At 40.6% G+C, this 16,235-nt stretch overlaps 1 protein-coding gene across 5 annotated transcripts in view; it reads right to left on the reverse strand.

Moving 5' to 3' along the window:
- The window catches only part of LOC148303813 (zinc finger SWIM domain-containing protein 8 homolog), a 43,878-nt gene that overhangs the window by 4,766 nt on the left and 22,877 nt on the right, over positions 1-16,235 (reverse strand). For 2 of the 5 annotated variants that reach the window (XM_088269319.1, XM_088269324.1), the window contains 6 exons: positions 14,347-14,534; positions 12,817-12,949; positions 12,063-12,225; positions 10,456-10,731; positions 9,262-9,533; positions 7,948-8,174 (listed from right to left, as the gene is read on the reverse strand). In XM_088269319.1, the coding sequence (XP_088125445.1) occupies positions 7,948-8,174; positions 9,262-9,533; positions 10,456-10,731; positions 12,063-12,225; positions 12,817-12,949; positions 14,347-14,534 (1,259 nt within the window). The remainder of the gene's footprint in view (positions 1-7,947; positions 8,175-9,261; positions 9,534-10,455; positions 10,732-12,062; positions 12,226-12,816; positions 12,950-14,346; positions 14,535-16,235) is intronic. The other 3 variants (XM_088269323.1, XM_088269320.1, XM_088269321.1) reach the window with 3 other exon arrangements.

Here is a 16,235-nt window from a genome sequence, read left to right on the forward strand (position 1 = left end):
TTAAAAAATTAAAAATTTACCTACTTCAAAGTTAAACAATATATTTTTCGGAATATATACAGTCTCGACACAATACAATTTTATATCAGTGCATAGTGAATAAAAACATTATAAAAAAATAATAATTCAATGTTTATGCATGAATGTTGCACCCCCCGTCACAACTCAAGTATAAACATGTGTTTATACTCGCTTGTCTCAAAGCGAGTATAAACATGAGCCGCACATGAATTCTACACACAAGAGAACAGTGTGTACTACAGGTATCTAAAAAAAGACATTTCATTTTTTTTTTAATAAGATTTAAGCATTTTGAAAATTACTAGTTTGTCACCAACCCGTGATTGTTTGCGATATATTGAACGCAGTGAATGGCTTAAAAAAGAAGAATTTTATGATGTGCATAATAACATATACACCAGCAAGTATGCGTAATTCTGTATACCGCTTTGCCCACGCAGGCATGGCACTTACCACCAAACATCATTCTCAGCACCATAGTAAGTATACAACAAAATAGTGTACAAGTGTACATTAGTAATATGTTACATATTTTATTGTAAAATTATTGTATTTTAGTATTTATAACTATTATGTGTTCTGAATTGATTTCTGGAGTCCATCATGAGAGAAGCGTTCATTTTCTTTCCCGTTATCGCGGTTTCTACTGTCTATTCCTGGGTCAGTGTCCTACTCTATGGTCGCTTTGTCCGTTTCCGCTGATTTGGTATCCGGTCATCCATGGATTTGGGTTGTTCATAAAGCGTCATTTTCCCATCGTGTAACGACGTTCGTTGATTTTGTCCGATCAATTCGAAAAAATCGTATTCATTCCTGGGCAGTATATCGTAGATAGTGTTATAAACTTTGAAAACATATTTAGTTCTTTTAATTTACGTCATTAAAACGTCAAGTTCTTGTGTATAACGGATAATTATCGTGTTTATTTTGATTGCGAGACGCCGCCGCCATTTTGAGTGCGCGGTAATTGTTTACAAACACCGTGAGAAGTGTGTGAATCTTATTATTATTAAGTGTCTCGTCTTCTATAAAAACAAAACTAAAAAAGTGCTCGTATTATAAACTTTCGCTTCAATCCAAACGGCATTGTCGCGCATTTACCGAAAAAACTTTTCATTTCGAATATTTTATAAACAAAACGACGCCATCTTGAAACACGTGTTTGTTGTTTACAAACATCGTGCGAGTCAAGATTTTCAAGGGCGACGGATAGTTAATTAAATTTTTATAGAACTTTATGCTTTGTGCCTAATTTCATATAAATTTTCACATCTGTCCGAAAACACCGATCTTTATAGAAAATGAGTGATACAGAAAATGTTTCGCCATTATCGCCGGTAGCTGGGCCTTCTCAGCGCAGTGAATCTCGGAAAAGATCCCGCGATCCATCCGTTTTATCGTCAGATTCAGAGTCTCCTGAACCGCGTCAGCAAAAGCGCCTTAAAGTGTTAATGGACCCACGGATAGACTATCTAGTTCAGCAGATAGGACTTTTGACTGACGCCGTGTTCCAAAGTCAAACCGGGGCTAAGGTCGCGGCGCCAGGCGACACTTCTCCCGTAGACTCGGGATCGCAAGAAGACGACGACGGTTTTCTACAGCAGCCCCCTGGACTAGAGGAACACGAGGATCCTCAGGATATCCAAGAAGAGCTGCAGCTGGATTTCCAGGAACCCAGCACAGTAGTCAAGGAACCTATCCATCCAACAGCAAATCCCATCAGGATTCGAGCCTTAGAAAAGCTGCAACACTTTGGTAGTGAAAACTGGGCAGGCGTGCGATATGCTGATGTCCAGAAGAAATTTCTGGCAGAGCCATCGTTTGTTGAATTGAAAGTCAACGACGAGCTCAGACGCTGCGATGTCAGCTCCCCTGCCCAAGCTTCGCTGGAAAGGTCTTTCGCCGCTCTATCTCATGCCCTCCTCATACAAAAAGAGGAGTTTCAATCAGGGCTCCAAGAACTGGTCAATTGGGCCGCTGATAAGAACACAATTCTTAATAAAAGAAACGTATTCGATAAAGTAAAAGTTTTGTTTGCTCCTGACTCCGCATACCAGAAGGTTTCCGAAGATATTCTTCAGATGGTATGTGGCAGGCGCACAGAGGCGGTACAATTCCGCAGAAAATCCATCCTCGGGGAAGTCAGAGACGAGCATGTCAGAGAGGGACTTTGCAAAATCCCTCCTTGCTCAGAATATCTCTTTGAAAAGGGGAATCTGACGGCCTTCCTCTCTAGGGTAGGTACCTCTGACAAGCTTACGATAAAACCTGCAACAACCCATCCTTTATCAAGACCCCAGGTTCCTACCAGAAAAAAGCCAGATAACCAGTTTTTTCGTGAACAGCGAAGGCCTCTCGCTAACAAAAATAACGGTCCTCCCAGAGGAGAAGCTGGCCCCAGCAAATTTTCCACCAAGAAAAAGGGGGGAGGCAAGTCTACTTCTGGTAGTTCAAAAGGAAAGTTTAGAGGAAGGCACACTCGAAATTGACGCCAGAAGGAATCCATTTCGCGGGGGATGCTTAAAGTTATTCCAGGCAGCATGGGCGACACTGGGAGCACCAACATTTATGCTAAAAATGATAAGGGGGACACGAATACCATTTGTGTCAAAACCTCCTTTGATAATGCCACACAAGAATACTTTAAATCACTTCAGCACACCCCCTTCTGCCGAGATGGACTCCCAAATAAAGGAACTCACCGAGAGCGGTGTTCTGGAAGCCGCGGATCTCACTCCCAGCTTCTTATCAAAAATGTTCCTAACACCAAAATCGGACGGCTCCTCACGGGTAATCTTCAACTTGAAGTCCCTAAACCTGTTTTTAAACCCTGCTCCATTCAAACTCATAAGCCACTGCAAGGTTCCAGAATTTTTGCAACCAAACGATTGGTTGACAAAGATAGACCTCTCACAAGCATACTACCATCTCCCGATCGCATCAAAGCATCGGAGATTCTTGCGCTTGGTCTACCGAGGAAACTTGCTTCAGATGACAAGTCTGCCCTTTGGCCTTTCATCTGCTCCCAGAATGTTCGCGACCCTTACAAATTGGGTAGCCGAGTTACTGCGTCAGAAAGGTATGCGGACAATCGTGTATCTCGACGACTTCCTCCTTGCGAGCCAATCCAAGGAAGATCTAGGCCGACAAACGCGGCTAGCAGTAAACACTCTACAATATCTGGGATGGAATGTAAATTTCCAAAAGTCAGTGCTCTCCCCAACACAAAAGTGCGAATACCTGGGGGTCGTATGGGACATGCGCAACAATCGCAAGTCCCTGTCAGAACGGAAGTGTGCGGCATTCCACCAATCACTTCGAGCGATACTGTCTTCTCGCCGATGGTCACGAAAGCAAGCGGAAAGTCTCCTGGGAAGGTTAAACTTTGCCAACTTCGTGGTGAGAAGAGGACGGCTGCACTGCCGACAATTGCAGATAGCGAGCAAACCGCTGAAGCAACTTCCACCCAGAAGGTTAGTTCCAATGACCGAGGAGTGCTTGCAGGAGGTGGAATGGTGGTTAGAGAACTTGAACTCGTCAAGCACCATTCACAAGGAAATGTTCAGTCATTTCCTGACAACAGATGCCTCAGACCTGGCTTGGGGAGCAACTTTAGACGATTTAACCTTATCAGGTCAGTGGACCGTCCAACAGAAAAAGTGGCATTCAAACCGAAAAGAGTTGTTCGCAGTGCTTGCAACCCTTCAACACTCAGCTCACAACCTCTCCGGTTCAGAAGTCTTAGTGCAATCGGACAACAAATCAGTGGTTGCGTATATCTCCAAGGAAGGGGGCACCAGATCCTTAACACTTTTAAATCTGACCCAAGACCTCCTGATCCTTGCAGACAAGTGGGATATCTCGTTGACAGCTCAGTTTCTTCCCGGAAAATACAACGGAGACGCGGATCACCTATCTCGGAGAAAAACACCTCCGGAGTGGCACCTTTTACCGGCAGCAACCCAACCGATTTTCAATCTCTTCGGGCAACCCGATATAGACCTATTTGCTTCCGTAACGGCACACGTGACTTCGACATACGTGTCAAGAGATTGCACGGACTCGTGCGCAATCTTTCAAAACGCTTTCAGTCAATGTTGGGACTTCAATCTGGCCTGGATATTTCCTCCGCCAAATTTAATACCAAGAATCCTAGCACACCTGAACAAGGCGACCGGAACTTACCTTCTCGCAGTCCCGAGGTGGCCGAGGGCGTTCTGGCGACCAGACCTAATACGCCGATCATTAGCACCACCACTCAAAATAGCAAACCTGGAATCGGTACTAATCGACACATCCACCGGCAAACCTCCGCCCAAAATCCAAGAACTGGAAATAGAAGTTTGGAAAATTGGGGGTGGGACGGCGTTTTGAGTAGATGGAATCCTGAGGAAAAGAATTTGCTTTTATCAGGGTGGCGAGCTTCGACGCTAAATACCTACAAGCCAGCTTGGGATAGATGGTGCCGCTGGGCATCAAATAACAATTTCCATCCTAACAAACCGTCTGCAAACCAGGTGGCCAGATACCTGGCGCAGTTGTTTATCGAAGAGAAATTGTCATACAATACTATACTAGTACATAAGTCAGCGATAGCAACATTCTGTAACCCAACAGCTGAGGAAAGTCTCAGCTCTAATTTTTTGGTAAAACATACCCTTAAAGCAATAGCCATGGCAAAGCCTACTCTTCCAAAATCTCCAATCTGGAATCCACAGATTGTTAAAGATTGGCTCTGTAAAAATAGCCCTAAACTAAACTCCTTATACGAGATATCGTGTAGAGTGGCAACACTATTGCTGCTCTCGTCAGGACGAAGAGTACACGACCTGACGTTACTAAACATCTCGGATGGAAACCTGCAGGATGAAGGCACTTCTATTATATTACATCCGTCTTTTGGATCAAAGACTGACACCCGGTTACACCAGCAATCCAGCTGGAAACTTTTAGAATCACCGGAGCTTAATATAAACCCAGTCTTTTGGACAAGAAAACTAGTAGAATTGTCCAAGGATCGAAGGTCGGAAGTGGATAACCTTAATAACCTATTTATAAGTACGAGGGGCCCCGTAAAAGCGGCTACAAGAACCATAATAGGAGGATGGGTAAAGAGCACGCTGAAAATGGCAGGAGTGGAAGCTACCCCCGGCAGTACACGCTCAGCGGTCGCATCCCTCAATTGGTTAGAAAACTACCCAATTGATAATATCTTAGAGAGAGGAAATTGGAAAAGTGAAAATACCTTCAGGAAATATTACCAAAGAGAGTTGCTTAATCACACCGTCTCAAAAGACTCCTCTCTAGCAAGCCTGTTTCAACCAGTTAACATCAAATAAAGGCGTCACCCGGTCACCAGGAGATAACAGACAGATCTCTCATGATGGACTCCAGAAATCAATTCAGAACACATAATATCGGAGTTTTACCTACCATTAAAACTCTTATTATGTTTCTATTGATTTCTGGAGTCCAGGTAAGACCTACCTGGTGCATCATGAGCTTTATGAACAACCCAAATCCATGGATGACCGGATACCAAATCAGCGGAAACGGACAAAGCGACCATAGAGTAGGACACTGACCCAGGAATAGACAGTAGAAACCGCGATAACGGGAAAGAAAATGAACGCTTCTCTCATGATGGACTCCAGAAATCAATAGAAACATAATAAGAGTTTTAATGGTAGGTAAAACTCCGATAATTTATTTATTAATTCTATAAAACCCAACACCAATCTATCCACTGAGTACTATTTTTTGGTCCCTCTGCCTTGTGATTTGGATTATTGGATTGGTAGTAAAGGCATAAATACATTTTAATAGAGAACATACCCTTATTAATCTTTTAACAGCGTTAACTTTGTTCCTCAGAGACGCCCGTGCGCGGCGGTATTTTGCCATTTTTTAAATGATTACTTTTATCATGTATTTAGTTAAGAAACGATTTATTTTCCTAAACAAAAACGTTCAATGGGATTCATTGTGCCTTTTTGGTACTCTATAATACGCGTGTGTCACATTATTCTTGAAATATATCGTAATATAAACAAATTAGATCGTAACATAAATAAATCAAAGCATGCATCGTGTGTCACTCTTGCCCACTGGCGATGCGTAGCATCGAGAGTGAGACAGATATAGGGCTGATTATGGCGCAGACTAATTACCGACCGCAAGAAAAATCAGGGATCTGTTCTTTTATTTATCCTTGCGATGTTACAAATTATAAGTCAGATATTTTAACAGATGTCATAAGGCCAAGGATTGACGTATTATTTTATCCAAAGTTCCACACCATGAAAAAATCCCTCTAAGTTGAACTGAGGTTCGAAACTTGGAGCAATGTAAAAACACAAACGCTTATGTCAGCCGCGTATGGGGCATGTTTTGTTAAAACACATACGGTTATGCGAGCCGCGTGGATCCGGTTAATACATGCTTTATATAATAAGACGACTGCAAAAAGAAATAATAATGAAAAATTAGGGTGAAGGATTATTACTGGTGTAAAAGAAATCCAGGAAGGAGAACAGCATCAATGGCTAGAGCTCTAGGGGCTGCAAACCGATACTTGTACAAGTCACTGGGAATTCATGTGAATCCCTTGAGAAATGACAATGTTATTTTTGGTACTTTAATGATTACACAATGCTATATTTTTTTATCTGAAAAAATATCACTGTCTACTTTGTATACATTGGAACTTCAGGTTACAAATGCTTGCTGTGATAAACAATTCGGGCTATGAACAAAAATTGTGGTGAAAAATTAACAGAATTTTAGACGAGTGCTTCCAAAAAGTTCCCGAGTTCATAAACTGATGCATTCTTTGTCAGAATTTTTATTCATAAGTTATAGAATATCATCAATAACAAAATAACAATTGACATTTATAATTTAGCAATGGATTAATTTTACTCAACTTGCCATTACAAAATCAAATCTCTATAATGATTTTAAAACAAGTCCTCTATATTATGGATATTATCCTCTTTATCAGTGGTCGGCAACCTACTTACTACCCGTGGGTAATTGAATTACCATTTTTAATTGAAGTTTTACTTAGTAAATACCACTACTTCATAAAATCTACTGTGACATGTGTTTCGATGCATTCCGCATCATTTTCAAATGCCGTATACAAAATGATGCGGAATGTGTCGAAACACGTGTCACAGTAGATTTTAAGAAATAGTGGTATTTACTAAGTAAAACTCTAATTAAAAATGGAGATTTTACCACAAAATTAAATAATTCGGATCAATTAATGAAATAATTTAATTACCCACTATGACATTTTGAATTACCCAACAAAAATTTAATTTATTTTTCCATTGAAATTTTTATTTTTTCATTGAAAATAACAATTACAGAGTAAGGGGAATAAGTAATAAATTATTTTTTTTAACACAATAATTTTAAGTAAATAACTAAGGTAATTTTTTACACTGTTATCATCGAACGTGAAGTAGCAACACTCCCTTACTTTTAAAAAAAAAATTATGAAAACTATTTTTTTTATGCCACGGAGGCGGACAAGGTCAGCACGCTCGACTACTGTACTAGAGGTCCCGGATTCGATTCCCAGGGAGGTCAAATAAATATTAGTAATTTTTTCATTCTAATATTTATTCAATATTACCTTGGACTGATTCCTGAAGCTGAGGGCTGATCACCTTTCTTTCATATGTTAATGATCAAGATAACACTCCGTTTATATGAAGCAATGCCCTATGCACCATCGGGTGCGAATAAGGGTTTTGACTGATTTATTTTTTTTAAATGCAATTTATTTATAGAACTTCTACCCACTTATCAAATGAAAATTTCAAAATTAATTTCTTTTACCCAGTCTCTGGTAAGGTTGCCGACCATCGGTGTATACATACGGGTATACTAGAATAGTAAATTGAGGGGCCACACCTAGTGTACCTGCTGTACTTGTTCTGCGGGCGGTCGTCGTGCACGCGGCGCGCCTGCGCCTCGAGCGCCAGCATGCCGACCCGGTAGGCGGCGAGCAGCGCGCGCAGCTGCTGCGGCTGTGGCGGCTGCGCGGGCGGGCGCTGCGCCGGCGGCGGGGCGGGCGCCGCGCGCACCGGCGCCGCCACCCAGTACTGCACGCCCGGCACCGGCCCATACCCGTACATCTGCTGGCATCGCCGGGAATGTGATCAGGGTGCTAAATAGGCTGATCATTACCATATGGGCTATCTCGACACAAGATATATTGAGGAACGCCTACTCTCCAAAGGGGTGCTATATTGGCTGATCATTGCCATATGGGCTATCTCAACACAAGGTATATTGAGGAACGCCTACTCTCGAAAGGGGTGCTATATTGACTGATCATTACCATATGGGCTATCTCAACACAAGATATATTGAGGAACGCCTACTCTCCAAAGGGGTGCTATATTGACTGATCATTACCATATGGGCTATCTCAACACAAGATATATTGAGGAACGCCTACTCTCCAAAGGGGTGCTATATTGGCTGATCATTGCCATATGGGCTATCTCAACACAAGATATATTGTGAAACGCCTTCTTCAAAGGGTTGCTATATTGGCTGATCTACAACATTTTGATTGAGTTCAAATCTTCTTCTCTGTCGTATTCCTCATTACTGAGGGTTGTGACTCTTGTGGAAGCAATGACTTTTCTCCAGTTAACCCTTTACTGCACTGCACGTATCGCTCTAACCACTCTAAGCCCTCTAGCCTGCTGCTGCCTTAAGTTGATCGGTCCATTGTGTGTGGGATCTTCCTCTCCCTCTCTTCCCCTCCAGGCTACCAATCACAACCAGTCGTTCCAGGCTATCCTCGTTGCCACACGGAACATGTCCAAAGAACTGGAGAATCAGTCGGGTTCTGTCTTCAACTCCTGTCCAAATACTTGTTCACAAAAATATATGTTGAGATGTCACAAAATAATATGAAAAGTAACTCCTATAATTGGAGATAATCCAGATTTGCAACTCACACTGCACACTCAAAATGTTGTTAACAAAAGTCTAATTTAGAGCACTTACAACCTAGAAAACCCAGCACGTCTTGTTGCAATATCTTTGTAAATTCATGTTACAAACTGATGCTCCATATAAGGCAAATGAAGATAAATTTAAATTGGCTTCGAATTCAAATACCATTTAATTTGTTTAGAATCTAAACTCTAAACAGAACCCCTAAACTGTAAAACAAAATTTGATTCATATGTTCCGGAAAAATAAAATTACCTGTACGTGGTGAGGTGGGGGAGGCATGGGCGGCGGGCGGTGCGCAAACTGTATGTGCAAGGGGTGGTACGCGAACCCGTAGGGGGCCATCTGTATGGGGGCCAGCGGCAGGGGGGCCAGCGTGGCCAGCCCGGGCGGGGGCGCCGGCATGCACGTCGCCGAGGTCAGCTCCGGCTCGGGGTCCATGTCCTCGCCGGGGGGGCCCAGCCGCAGGAACAGCTCGTACCAGTAGCGGGCCACTGTGAATAGCACCTCCGGGAACACCCCACCGCCTGCAACATCAAAGGAAAATTTGAGTACTACACCAAAAGGGCTCTAATTTTATTGCATTTATTACTGCTAAATCATCCTCAATTTATTTTTACAAAAGTAAGGGTTTAACAAGTATAATAAAACAAAAACATTCAGTATAGTTTTTTTCCACTTTTATCAAAACTTAAACTATATCAATTATAATGCGGTGTTTAGCTACCGTGCTGGAGGTCCCGGGTTTGATTCCCAGGGGGGAGTGAAGATAAATATTGGTTATTTTACACTCTTATATTTATTTGATATTACCCTGGACTGGTCCCTAAGGCCCAGTAGTGATTACCTTGTCTTCGTGTAAGTAACCATCAAAATAAAACTGCATCAATACAATGCAGTGCCCTATGCACTATGGATAAGGGTTAGAAAAGAAAGGAAATAACTTGATTGTATTCATTTCTACTAAATCACCAACAATTTTATTTTCTAATTTGATTACACAAATGTAAAAGGGTTTAACAAGGAGGATAATAAGATAATAAGATTTAATAAGGAAGACAGATGGGTAAAAAAGGTGCTTGACTGGAGGCCTAGAACAGGACGCAGAAGCGTGGGTAGGCCCCAGAAAAGATGGAAGACTGGAAGAGTATTGCGTCCAACAGAGAACTGTGGAAGTTCAAGTGGGAGACCTTTATTTAACACTGGGCACAAGAAAAAGGCTGTACGTACGTAGGTTGCTACTTAAGTTTTGAGATATGGCAAAACCAGTGTGAATATCACACCATCGGCAGGTTGGTCCTGTATATAGGAATGTGAAACAATCTATGCTGATGCTGTCTTAGGCAACTATCGGGAACATACAGACCAATGCTCCGGATAATTTCAGGATAAGTGATAAAAATACGTAATCAAATACACATTCCTTGTATGAAATGAAAGTAGATGTACCTTTGGCGGCGTTTTCGACGGTGAGGCAGGCCCGCTCGAGCATGAGGTCGCTCTGCTCCTTGCACTGCAGCACGGCGCGCGAGATCTCGTTGTGGTTGAGCGCGTGCGCGTGCGGCAGGCAGGACAGCGCCAGCTCCGCGGCCGCGCGCACCAGCGCCGGCTCGCAGCCCTGCGACGCGCGGTCCGCGATGCTCACCGCCTCGGGCGGCGTCAGGTGCCCCTCCCACGTGTCGATCAGGAACGAGATGGCCGGCGCGCCTATGTCCATGGCTTGACCTGCAAACAAACACGTTCGGCAATGGTAAGGCTACACTCAACAAATTATCGGGGTTTTTTTTATAGATGGGAGTTGCATTTATTATTTACCTTGCTTCTGGTAGTTGCATTTATTATGTACAAGGTTTATAGATCATTAAGCACTTAACCTATTAACCGGGAGGGACGTATAAATACGTCGAACGTAAACAATATCGGCAACGGGTAGAACATATGAATACATCCTGTAAATATTTTAGAACAACAAAGTTAATTAGTCATCCCAACATGAATTCTTTTCTATTTTTTTGTAATTTTGTATTTTTTCTTTGATTTATATACATATAAACAAAAATATATATATATCACAGTCTTTTCATTTGGTTCAAGCATAAATAAAATATATGAAATCACGTTCACCGGGTGTGACGTACTGACACGTCCTAAGGAAACAATTTGCGCCCGGTGAATGTTACGTAATTAAAGTCAACTCCCCGGTTAACAGGTTAACAGTCGAATTTTGGCGAGAAAATTCGTCAGTGCAGGAAATCATCACCAAACAACTCAAAACAAGACTACCCGAACACTGCTTGGGTTAGTCAATAAAAACAAATATATTTGGCTCGGGCAAATCAATACCACCAAGTTGGAATACGATTTGCCCGAGCGGCACTTGGACTCATCAATGCAACATAAACTCCTTGCCCTACTCATGCTCTGCAACCGGTTAAGTGGATTATTGTTTCTTCTAACTTAAAAAAATATATATATATTCTATTTTAATCTGTGTTGGGAACATGAGGGATAATCTAGTGTGGGCTAATCAAGAACTTCTCAGCTATTTGATCATTGCTGGGAGGGAACCATGTAAAACTCTTCAGGAGAAGCCGGACTGTTGACTGTCGTCAACAGACCTCCTGTTCCACTAGAAGACATTTTGTGTCCTAGGTGGGTTTATGTTACCAATGTCCTTCACTATTTTTATCATATATCGCTCACTCCTTTCAACAACGTCATAAATCAAAAAAGATTTTTTAGGAGATCGTTTTTTAAGTTAAAAATAATTGAACAATACCTTTCCTTCAAAATGCAAAAACAACACTTTCGCCCTGTAGCGGGTAAATATCAAGTTAAAAATATGCCGCTTTTGCTGGGATATAGTAGATTTTCTGGGCATTCCGAAAACATGCACAACTAAAAATTGACGATTTTTAATATATGACGTTGTTGAAAGGAGTGAGCGATATGATACCACCTCTAGTGAGAGTTCCTTAATTATTTGCCGCTGAATACAGGCGCAGGCACGGATACTGATTATGTAAGCATGTTCCAACATCTTTTATCTTGATTACCTGTTATCCAACTGACGTGCGAAGAATATGTGCGAGACAGCCAGTTAGCGCTGACGCAGTTGTGTAGTCCTAGAGCGTAGAGCCCCAACTGGAATGCGGCCATGTGCAGCCCACGGTGAGGCAAGTGGTGCTCACGCCCGGCTCCCGTGGATGTCACAGCAGTCTAAAAAAACCATTCAGCGTTTACAAAACTTTGAGTGTGTCCAATTACAACATAGATGGAAGTAATCATACAAATGAAAGAGTACCGTTGAACGGGGTCGAACACTGCAATATATCGTTCCGAACATTTTTAATTTGTTACTGACGGATGTTAGAGGTCAAAATAAAATATGGAACAAAGGCAAAATAAAGAAATGGGTACATGATCAAGAGTTAATTTTATGAAAATGGTAAAATGTATTTTTTCTTCATTTTTTCCTCTTTTTTGTGTCTATATTAGGTTAAAATCGTTAAAAACAATAAAAAATGTATTAAAAAAGAGCTCCACCGACAAGACACACAAGGTGGCTTGGTGGGTCTCTGCAAAAAAAAAGTTGTAAATTTGTATAAATTGTAAACAAATGTATACAAATGAAAAAAATTAAAATAAAATGAACAAAAAAAACACGAGGTCACAACAAGTGACTACACCACAACGGCAACACGCCACAATGAAACCAGTCGGAATTACCACAGCAACAGCTATAAACATAATAAACTAATCAGGCAGAAAAAAATTGTTGTTTCACATAAAGAAAGTGTTAGAACTCACCTGGGTGAATAAACTTGTGCTACTGGAGCCACCCGCTTTGCTGAGCACAGACTTGGCAAGTTCAAACATGAAGTGCGCACTCGCTTCCGAAGGCTGATTAGGTATGGAGGGATATGCACGCTTTCCTTTGTACCTACAAAATCAAAAATAGTTACTTGATGCTTCACGTCAGTTCACTTTTTATTTATTTCATAGATACATAGATTATTTTTTTTACTATATGCACTACGGCTCTTCAGGCATGGCCTGTGTTGAGCCGAAATACTTACATGTTAATACAATTTTTTTTTTTTTTTAGTTATAAGATTCTATACATTACATACAATAGATACAATAAAAATTTACAGTATAAAGGTTTTACAATAAAATAATTACACCTGGACTTGAATTAATTCACTTTCTACCTTGTCCCTTCCAACGAGAAGCAACCATCGACGGACACTCTTCATAAAGACATGATCACTACTGAACTACATAGGTTACAATATGTACTTTATTATACGGACAATAATGCATCCTAACTAGTCGTGGTCCGCCTCCGTGGTGTAATGGTTAGCGCATTTAGCTACCGTGCTGGAGGCCCCGGGTTTGATTCCCAGGGGGGGTCAAAATAAATATTACTGATTTTTCACTCTAATCTTTACTTAACACGTTGTCGTCGGGACACGGCATTTGCCGTTTTTCGCGGACTGTCGGTCAACTGCGGGACACGGCAAATGCCGTTTTTGTCGACTGTCGGTTATCGGCGGGAAACGGTAATGTACGGGTTTGTTATCAGCGTGAAATAAAACGCGTTGAAGGGTAATCTGCTAACTGGGTGCTAGGCGATAGTCTGTTGACGTTATTTGAGATGTCTTGTCCATATTGGCTAGTGTGTCGCTTGTAAAGGCATCCCCAGAAATCTAGAGTTTTTATGCGATCTCAATCTCAAGTTTAGTTTGAGCCATTTCACGTATTGGACTATTTTTCATACCGCTCGCACTGTTTTGTTTACTGTTTGGTGTGTTATTATTTGAATATATTAGCATTGTATAGGGAATGATACCTCGGAGGGGAAGACTATTTTTTATAGTTTACAATGCTTCTAAAATTGTGAAATACGGAATACTTAATTAAAAATTATGATTATAATTTATTTTTGATGATCAAATGTCATATATGATTTCTTTGAAAATTTCAATCGAAAATATTATTTGGTTTAGAAATTGTGTCAATTTTAAGAAAGCGATATATTTTTGCGCCAATCGCGAAAAACACCCGCTATAGGCTAGAGTCTATTGTTCGAAGCGCCCGACTACAATGTGTTAACATAGTCTACAAAGACAATAAGTTGGGATGGAGAAAGGAAGAAGAAAACATCATGTTTTAAAATATTAAGATAATTTGTTTTTGTATCTGTAAGTTTGTTGTGTTCTCATCAAATTGATAAAAAACATTTGTATTGCACTGTATTTCATTTTTTGTAATGTGTTTTTCATTGTTTCTGAACCATAAATAAATAAATAATTCACGGTAGAAAGGCAAAATTACCTAGCGAGATGCGAATCCTTGCCGCGTGGCTGCTGCGAGGAGGACTGCGCGTGCGACGGGGGCCCTATCGGCGGGGGGGCCTCCATCTCCGCACTGGTGGAGCTGTGCGGGCGGCTGCCCCAGTCGCACGGCAGCGGGGCCATGGGCGGAGGGCCCGGGGACATGCCTCCGTAGCATTGATCCTGCATCTATAACGCACATAACACATGAAAAACCGAGCCATTCCATTGAGATACCTCCGAATCCAAAGCAGTGCACTGTCCAACTTGTCTGTAGGGAGAAAAAAAGAAAAAAATTCGGGGTTTTCATGCCAACTTTGCCAGTGCTGTCGAAGCGATGCTAAGATTTGCAAAAGACTCGCATCACGATACTCGGGAAAACATCACCAGTATCTGAACGGCCGAGAAAATTTAAGAAATTTTAAGATAAAAATTAATGAAATGCAATTTCACTAAGAAGCATCGGACACGAGTTGCAATAAAATAACAATATAAGAAAATAGGTAACAAGTAAACAATTTCCAGATGAAAAAAAAATCTGCTACAAGTCCTTTTCTTTAACCCTTATCCGCATCCAATGGTGCATAGGGCACCGCATCGTAGCGACGCAGTATTATCTTGATTGTAATTGCATGAAGGCAAGGTGATCAGCTCTGAGCTTCTTGTACCAGTCCAGGGTGATATTAAATAAATATGAGAGTGAAATTCAAACATATTTATTTTGACCCTAGGCTGCTAGTGTAGAGATCTAAAAACCAATCTAAAACAATTTGTAAAATATCTATGATAAAATCCATAGAAAACATCACATTAAAGAATCGTATTGTCTATTTATGTTGTCATTCTTCTATTTAGTGATATTTACAAATTTGAGCATAGACTGCATACATTTTGTCTTAGACTTGAGGTATAATTTCTCTATGAAACGTAACATTTTAACTAAGTTTATTACCTCAATGAACCTCACATTATCATCGAAGAATATGAATTTTTAGTTTTATTTACTATTATATTTTGAATTTAATTATTATTACGGGCCATTAAATATTGTTTATTTGAACCCCTTATAAGGAGTTTCAGAGATTTTTACATTTATTATCTTAATATCATTTCTTTATATTATGTAGAAATATATTTCTTAGTGTTTTATTTTATTTTAAATTCCTATACGTGCAGGTGACTTTATTTACACATATATTGTCAAACGCCGGTTTTATATTCTTACATCCAAAAAATGTCAACCATTCAGGTTAATAGTTAGCTTAAATGATATGCATTTAGATGATTTTTCCTTTTGCTTTGTCTCTTAAAATCCATCTTTAATAAAATCATGTTTTTATTAGTGTCATTTACTTCACAATCTAACAAGGTCCCAAGTGAAAGAAAGATGACAATTTTCACTTGTTTATTAAGAAATCAGTAATCGATCTGCGATTGGCTAATGCTGTTTGTGCTAAATCTGAACTTTTCCCAGCGTTGTTTTATTGTTCAATGAATGCAAAGCAGTTCGTACTTTTTTCTCATAATACTTATATGCACTGCGGAGAAATCCGGACTAGGATGTTTTAATGTTCAACAGATGTGGAGACCCACTTGTCAATTTCATTTCTGAGGTTCACTGAAATTCGCTATCACGAGTTATGATATTTGATATACTTGCCTTTCTATGGAACCCTGACTTTGTCCTGCCGGAAGTATCTTCGTCGTCGTGGCCGTAGTCTCAATTTAAACCGGAAACAACGCACGCTTTATCCACGAAAAGGTATCTTGTCAACGTACGTATAATCCACGGTAAAGTTTCTTGCGTGTGAGGGTTATTGAAAAGTGTTATTGAAGATCATTTGAAACAGCAAAAAACATTTAATAAAGCATCCCAATGCAGGCGTTAGT

Source organism: Brachycentrus maculatus, unplaced genomic scaffold (assembly GCF_059751285.1).
Source record: "Brachycentrus maculatus isolate JH-2025_06_01 unplaced genomic scaffold, ASM5975128v1 h1tg000345l, whole genome shotgun sequence".
Taxonomy (NCBI): Eukaryota; Metazoa; Arthropoda; class Insecta; order Trichoptera; family Brachycentridae; genus Brachycentrus; species Brachycentrus maculatus.